This window comes from Opisthorchis viverrini, assembly GCF_000715545.1.
Source record: "Opisthorchis viverrini unplaced genomic scaffold opera_v5_11, whole genome shotgun sequence".
Lineage (NCBI taxonomy): Eukaryota > Metazoa > Platyhelminthes > Trematoda > Opisthorchiida > Opisthorchiidae > Opisthorchis > Opisthorchis viverrini.
Window position 1 is genome coordinate 3,085,683 of NW_008751667.1, and position 8,725 is coordinate 3,094,407.

Here is an 8,725-nt window from a genome sequence, read left to right on the forward strand (position 1 = left end):
CGCACATGGGGTCACCAATAAGGGATAGCTTGTGGCAACCACTATAGTGTCGACCGCAGGAGATCAAACCCATCTCTTCCAACTAATACAAACTGACTTCTTTTATTCAACAGCTCGGTTGACACTGATCCAGTTCTGTCACAAGTCACAGGCAGTCGACATAGAATGCCTTTTTTGTCTTATTTAATACTCCAGAATGCTTTCAAAGCTCTGTATTTTATCTGATTAATACCATCATCATCATCATCATCATCATCATCCGAATCATCTTCATCATCATCATCAACCTCATCCTCCTCCTCATCATCATCATCAACACCATCAACAAGGTCAGCAGCAGCAGCAGTGTTGTCACTGTAGTTTCACTGCCGTACAACCGCAAGGTACAACCAAAAGTTAGGTCCAGTTTATATATATACATATTTATATATATAATTATATTAGAAGCCCAGAAACTGACAGGACATCGGTTAGCCGCCATTTCTGGCAACGTCTCCAGCCAAGCACAGGCGAGGTCACGGTGACCCCGTCCTGGAGGACATACAGCGCCAACAACACCCTGAACTCTTCGTTACTTCTTCCACACCCTTCTGCCAAGTCATGTGCTGTCCACTTTGTGGTTTGCGCCATCTTGAAGGAGGCACAAAGAGCAAAACTCGTCTCGGTAGACGGTGCACATGACCAAGCCATCGTATTCACTGGTGCTGGATGTTTTCCCTGATTGAAGTACCTGCAGCACAAACAAATACCCGTTTTCTAATCACCTCGTTACTGACACGCTAACGCCATCCAAAACCAGCCACACTTCTGAGGCATCGGTGGTCGAAAACCTGAAGACGCCTTACATCACCTGTCCGCAGAGGCCATGTCTCGCATCCATACAACAACACAGCCCTTAAAGTAGCTTGGTACACACGACCCTTAAGATCTAGTGAGATGCCTTTTTGACACCACAAGTAACGCAAATTAGCGAACGTGATTCGAAACCTTGAGATTCTCACACTGACTTCATCAGACACATTCCCATCAGAGCTAATACAACTACCGAGTTATGTAAAGTTTTCCACAATCTCCAGTGATTCTCCTTGAATTGTGAAGGATACGTTCGGAGATTGCATGTTCTAAAGCATGACTGCACTTTGAAGGTGCAACCATAGGGGTAGAACTATATATATGGAATCGGCGAGCTAAACCACCTCCTCAGGTGCCGACCGGGTAGCCTGGACATCAGTCTGGGTCAGCTAACAGTTCAGCAACTCCAGACGGGACTAATCACCCTGTTTGGTTTGAATGTGCTGATGACTTCTGACACTGTATACTACGAATCATCTGGCGCCTCCGCACCAGTTCCAACCAGTACACAGGAGAGACTCGTTGCGTTCACGTGTGAGGAATGTGGCAAATGCTGTGAATCGAAAGCTGGCTTGATAGCTCACCATCGAGTCCACGATAATGAAAGGGTTGGTACGAACATGGTTGCCCAATTGGCATGCGCTGATTTTTCCCTGCCTTTTTTCGACGAAGTTTGGCTTAAATCAACATCCCCGGCACATACACTCCACCCAGCTTAATGCAGATAAGCTTGGATGAGTGAAGTATTCCGGCATCCGCTGGTTCCAACAAGAGTCACAATCACTCTTACGACTGGCTAACAAGTTATATCCATCTTGTGGCACGCAAGCCGAGGCGTTCACGAGATTGGAGCAGTATTTTCCTGGTCGATCGGCTATCAGCATCAAAACCAGGTTGCGGGTGCTTAACTGGCAAGCACAACTGCACAAATCATCATCTGGTCGACCTGACCAAACTATCGGTCAACTGACGGCCTACTTCTTAGAAGCCGATGACTACAGCGCCTGGTTTAAACAAACCGTGGATTGCGCCGTGCCACTCTTGGAATCCCATGCTGACAGTTCGCTTGCTAGTTTTGACCTTCTGGCATTTGCCCGAGGGTTGCAGTCTGGCATCATGACACCGGAGCAAGTCCTGTGTCGCTTCTGGACCTCCGCACCTCCAGGATATTTTCACACACCTGGAAAACTGTATCCCGACGCCGCCGTCAGTTAGCTCATCGGATCCCGGTCAAACGAAAGCAGTCCGCTGTTCTAGTGTATAGCTGTGAGACTTTGCCTATTCGAGCAGCGGAACTGAAACGTCTTCAGGTGTTCGACAATCGTTGTCTCAGAACCATAGCTCGTGTGATTTGGTGTCGGCAAAGCCGTAACGAGGCAGTTAGAAAGTGAGTTTTTGGTTGTGCAACGGGTACTTCCATTGAAGAATAAGTCCGACACCAGAAGCTGCGTTGGTTGGGACATGTGTTGCGTATACCGAGCCATCATTTGCAGAAGAGACTGCTGTTTTCCATACCCAATTCGGAGTGGCGTAAAGAGAGAGGTGGCCAACCCTTGACTTGCACAAATCATCATCTGGTCGACCTGACCAAACTATCGGTCAACTGACGGCCTACTTCTTAGAAGCCGATGACTACAGCGCCTGGTTTAAACAAACCGTGGATTGCGCCGTGCCACTCTTGGAATCCCATGCTGACAGTTCGCTTGCTAGTTTTGACCTTCTGGCATTTGCCCGAGGGTTGCAGTCTGGCATCATGACACCGGAGCAAGTTCTGTCGCTTCTGGACCTCCGCACCTCCAGGATATTTTCACACACCTGGAAAACTGTATCCCGACGCCGCCGTCAGTTAGCTCATCGGATCCCGGTCAAACGAAAGCAGTCCGCTGTTCTATGCATATTATTACCATCCGACCGGAGCTTGACCGAGCCAATTACAGGAGAGGAAGTCCGCCGTACAATCCGTTTAATGGGCAATTCGTCCCCAGGCCTGGACAGGCTCACTCCCAGGATGCTGTGCCGGTTCAGTGCTTGGTATTTCTACTTAATGTTATTACCTGGGGGTTGTCCTCCACATCTGTGTCGAGCCCGTATCACTCTATTTCCGAAGGTCCCAAATCCGACTTCAGAAGATCAATGAGAAGAAGCAGAAGTATGGTGCTGATGAATATTCCCTAGCCATAATCTCAGCCCTACATGCAATTGGTTATGATGTCGACTTTTTGGTTCACCAACCGACGATCATCTCTTATCGAGGGATCTGCTTTCCTCAATCCGCTAAGGCTGTTATTGGACTGGGACTTTCTAAGGTCACAGTCGGTCACTTGCGTTTGCTACCCATTGTGGGCTCTCTGCGTACTTATGACACTTTTATGTGTGGCACATGGCGTTGAATGTACATTTTTTCCAGACCCAGTATGACAGACACTTTGTGCCTGATGTGCGAGTCTTGACTGTGCTAGCGCCTACCGCGCCTTGAAGAGCATTCAACATTGTTTGTCCTTTTTTCAGTTGTTGGTCTTTAGATGCGTGTTTCCATATCAAAATTTTTTTACATACTTTGGGATTCATCTCATCTGACTGGAACTGTTGTTGTCATGATTTCGAATAAGATGTTTCTCTCTTTTCTTCCATATTCTCCTGTTACCCTTTCGCATTCATCCCTTGCATTCAGTTTTTATGTTTGTGACCATGCTCTTCAAAAATAAATGATAATGAATTTAGGAAATGATATATTGGTTTGTAATTCATCAAACCATTTAAAACTATGTAACCGCACCCTTGAGAACTCATCGCGGGAATCTCGTCAGACAAAGCACTCAACTCAGCACGTATTTGGTTTCAGGCCTCCATGTACCTCGCTCTGCGCTTGTATAAACGCTATCGCTTTAACTGAGCCAACACATAACGAGATAATTTTGAAGTAGTTCACTTATTCATTGATAACTTAGCTATTGCAATAAGAGGCTGTTTACAACTTACCACTCGATCATCGACCCCTACAGTCAAATTGGGCGATCAGCTGATTGGTTGGCACGTGGTAATGAAGCAAGTGACCTTGTGATCGATGCTTGGTTGGCTCAACTTACTTCCAGTTGGAGTAAAGCTGGATAGGTTCTTTCGAACAAGTGGAGATTTTGGCATCACACTATCCCATTCAGAAAACTGCCATATAATGCGACTATAAAAGGACACCGCAATACTTTGCTTCTGGATTAAATTATCAACAGAATGGACAGGCAACTGAATGACGAGGCAATTACTGCTCACAATCAGTGAGTTGGAATTTTTTAGCTAGATGATGAGGGATGGAATTGTGTTTTGAGAAAGTGGGTGACACTTCGAAGAATACTGTGTTATATTTTGAAATCGAAAATGACGTTTTCATGCCGAAGCACATGGTACTTCCCTCAAAAAAGACCTTCTGATGGTTATAATTTATTTTGCTATTCTGTTGGATTCACAAACATGACTTTCTTATCTGAAGATGAGTTTAACTTGAGCATGTATACACTTGCGGTGTCTTAGGATATTCAAAACGAATAGAGGTCTTGGTGAACCTTTGTAAAATCTATACCAGTTGTTGGTTTCAGCACCATTCTCCTATAGTTTCGAAAACTTGACGGTATTTTAGCCACTCGAGTACGTTTATTGGCCAAACGGCTGTTCTTCTGTACCGACTGTACCAACTGAATAGCAGGTGTTTTGTCACCGTCCAAAGGAGGGTTATCATTACGTTTGCTTAAACGGTGACTAATTGTTTGAAAAGACGCTGCTAGACTAGATGAACAGATCAACAGCCTTCAGCTCATCCAGCACACCGCGGCGATCGATGGCAGAGGTCATGGGATCAAGAAACCACTCAGTGCGGAGGGTTACAGTCGGTGGGCATGTGGAATCTGATTTTAGATCGCCGGGGTTAACCCTTAGTGGTGTATAATTATCGGTGGGAAAAAATTCAGTGGCAAAAATAAGGTATATCTAGATTTACTCTCCACATGTCTTGAAAGTCAGCAAAACTATCAAGCCTTGTCGTTTGGTGTTATGTATCTGCGAGAGCGAGCATTCTTATGCAGTGTGAATGCAGGCACTCAAAATCTCAAGCTTCACCTGGAGTTCAACAACTTGTAGTGCAGCTGGAGAGGAAAACGAGATTATGGGAGACCGCTTTGACCAAATGCAAGTCATCATCATTATCATCATCGTCAGCTGTAAGAACCGCGTACTTGTCGTACAGTGGTTGTAGTTGACACAGTTTCGTTCGCCGATGATTTGGGGAGGTTTTCTAGACAGCTGCGCATTCGATGCGGGAGCCGATAAATTGGTGCGTAAATTCAGCACTGTCAGTGAACTGTCAAATGCTGGATGTGGAGAGTGAGTAATGGATTGAAAGCAATCGCTTGGATGCACAAGTGTCATTGAGGACGTGAGTGGGCCATGTCTGACAATGTATCCAACCACTGATGCAGCCCGTCTCGGGATCCCATCCAGGAAGACGGCAATGACTAGCGCAGCTGAGTTTGCTGGTTATGGCTCCTATACTTCGCTGCCAAGTCACTGTTTGACCGCCTCTGGCTCGTCTCCACCCCTCACGTGGTTGTGCGGAAGGAACCCTTTGAGGGGCTCAGCGTCGCATTTATGTATGGAGAACTGGAATTTTATTAGTACGTACAAAGTTTAACTATCACATGAAGAATGGATCAGACGTTTTAAAAGATATACAAGGTGTAGAAAAACTGGCGCAAAAAAATAGACTTCAAAAGTTTAGGAAAATAGATAAAAACTAATGCGGAAATTGAATATTTGGGGAGGACGACATACCAACAGCGGACGACGAAAATTTTCTGTTGAAATCAGCTGTTTCTTTAAATCACCTAAGGTAAAATTACAACCTATGCAGACGTAACGCATTACTTATAAGGTTGTTGATCTATCTTCGACAACACACGATCGGTTTTACCTTCTTGAGGATTATCAGGTAGGCGCAGTCCCTAAGTTTTCATCAGCATCACGTTCCATTTGAACCAAAAGTGGACAGATTTTGCTTAATATGTTTATCTGCATGTCACCTTATTTTTGACTTACCTGTAACCCAAATTGATATGGAAATAAGTGCATTTGTCAAAATCTGTCCAATTTCGGTTCAAGAAAACAAAGGTTTTACCTTTTGAGGATTATCAGGTAGGCGCAGTCCCTAAGTTTTCATCAGCATCACGTTCCATTTGAACCAAAAGTGGACAGATTTTGCTTAATATGTTTATCTGCATGTCACCTTATTTTTGACTTACCTGTAACCCAAATTGATATGGAAATAAGTGCATTTGTCAAAATCTGTCCAATTTCGGTTCAAGAAAACAAAGCTGACGGAACTTCGGAGACTGCGCCTACCGGATGAGCCCTATGAAGAGCGAAACCGGTCTTGAACTGCCGAAGAGTTGTCAGAAACCTCATGAGTAGTGTGTTACATCCATACAATATATCGCGACATCTTAAATATCATAACAAATGAAACATGAGGCGATCTGGTGCAGCTTAGGAAAATAAAAAACGAGAGATATAGCTGGAGTTCAAGTGAATCTGTCATCAAAATCCAAATGAGTGTACTTGTCTAAGATTACAACCTGTTTTTTGTAAATACTTTCTCCTGTGCTGACGCAATTACCTTGCCCATTTTAACCCAAACAAGAAAATAATAAAATTCGAGCTTGCTCGCTTTCAAGCTCATCATTGGGCCAGTGCGGGTTTGCTAATTTGGATGTTTGACACGCGCAGCAAATAAACCTCATAATAATCCACAATCTAACACGAGAGATATCTGAATTTTCTCTCTGAAACAGCATAACGGTTTGCAATTTGTATCGTCTGAACACGATTTTTTAGTTATTCTTTGACCCGTCATTGATGGTTCACATATGGCTAGCAAATGTGTTAGTTGTTACGCTTAAATTAGTTTTTTTTAACTTCCGAAAGTATAACCAGTTGACAATAATGATGCAGTTGAAAGTTTGCTGTAAAGTTGCGTTTAGCACCATCATATTTCAGAGGCCTACTAAATTTAGTATACCTCAGTTCTCTTTTATGTGAACCTTGCAATTGCCTAGTACCCAGTAGACAGTGTACTATTATTTGACATGTAAATTCTTTCCGTTTTTTTCAAATGAAATACAAGCTTAGAATTTTAGTAAGATTGCAAAAGAAGACACCGAATTCGGCTTACCTCGTTAATATGATTCGGCCTCTATAGCCAACTTTCTGCTGTTGGTCGTCCATAGATCTAAATGTACTGTCAAAATAAAGACTGCGGTGGATTATTTGGTTCTAATTTTGCTCGACCTTGCCACCTTTATGTCACGAAGGAATATTGATGGTCATTTGTTTGAGTGAGGTTTTCTCGAATCATAGAAGCAGCGCTGTTTAAGGCTTGATGCCGTTTGCGCTGTTTGGTTGGATTTGAGAAGAATGCTGATGTTGTCCTTTCAGCTGCCCTTGAATCCTCGAAAAGCTCTTCTAGCACAACCATCCAAAGGATGAAAGAGCGCCAGAGGCGGTCAAACAATGATTTGGCAGCGAAGTATAGAAGCCATTACCAGCAAACTCAGCTGCGCTGGTCATTGCCGTCTTCCTGGATGGGGACCCTGAGATGGACCACATCAGTGGTTAGAGACATTGTCAGACATGGCCCAGTCGCGCCCTGAATGGCGCTCATACATCCAAGCTATTACCTTCAATGTATAGCTCCTTCCCAATATCCTCACTGACAGTGCTGGATTTATGCACCAATTTATCATCTCCCGCCTCGAATGCGCAGCTAACTACCCCCCTTAAATCATCGGTGAACGAAAGTGTGGCAGCTACAACCACTGTACGACGAGTACGCGGTTATTACAGCTGAAAATGATGACCTTTGCTTTTAAATCTAAAAAAATTGAGGTGACTTGGGGATTCTAACTTTTTTTATGTCTGAAGTGCAACTAGTTTGAAGGCTTTGAACGGCCATCGGAATAATCTGAATTCCGGATCTTCTTCCTTCCTCGTAAGGAAAAGTCAACATCTAACTAATGTTGATGATGATGCCGAACTATGTCACACTGAGAGGGAGGAAACGTGTGAGTTCATGGAGAAAATAAGCAGACAGTCGATTTTATCGGTCTTATGCAAAAAAATATTTGCTTGTCAATCACTCTGAAGGCAAAAGGAGTAGATTACTATGCTTTATATGCACCTCGTCGGTTCTGGGTTTGGATGTGACTTAGACGTTGTAGCAACAATTTGGGTTTTAAGAACCAATAAATTTATAGGTGTTTTCTTAAAGAGTATTTAAACATCTTAGCTCGATACAAAGTAGAATCGCACTTTTTAATCACAGATAGGTACGAACCGGTGTGACACTTACATTCTGTGGTTTTGAGCTGACTATTTCTTCTGCAGTGTCAAACTTTGCCTGCTATTTTACCCTGTTTCCTGAATGGGAGAAAAATAAACTCAGGTTCTGGACGCCATCCATTATTCAGAAGTTGCTGAAGACCCTTCAACAGCTCACAGCCAACTGGGTCCTTCTTGGAGCTAATCACGCAAGCGCAGTCACAAGTACTACTTGTACTCAAATTCGATAGCTTTCAACGGGTACTCCCAGTTACATACAAATTCGCTTTTGAGCGGAGACTCAGCTAAATCCAGTTAAGCTAATCACGCGCAGTCACAAGTACTACTTGTACTCAAATTCGATAGCTTTCAACGGGTACTCCCAGTTACATACAAATTCGCTTTTGATTGAGCACTCAGCTAAATCCAGTTAAATCTCCAGTTCACGATGGTCCTCCTCAACTGAATGTTCTGCAATAGGCCGCTCTATCGCAAGATTCACCATGGGTATAGT

At 43.8% G+C, this 8,725-nt stretch overlaps 1 protein-coding gene across 1 annotated transcript in view; it reads left to right on the forward strand.

Annotated features, from left to right (window-relative positions):
- Window positions 1-865: 865 nt before the first annotated feature.
- Window positions 866-8,725, forward strand: part of T265_12715 (hypothetical protein) — a gene marked incomplete at both ends in the record, with an annotated part of 26,997 nt that continues 19,137 nt past the window's right edge. Inside the window, 7 exon segments of the mRNA XM_009165065.1 lie at window positions 866-900; window positions 1,205-1,523; window positions 1,597-2,058; window positions 2,064-2,239; window positions 2,278-2,382; window positions 2,389-2,898; window positions 2,960-3,223. Of these exon segments, the coding sequence (XP_009163329.1) occupies window positions 866-900; window positions 1,205-1,523; window positions 1,597-2,058; window positions 2,064-2,239; window positions 2,278-2,382; window positions 2,389-2,898; window positions 2,960-3,223 (1,871 nt within the window).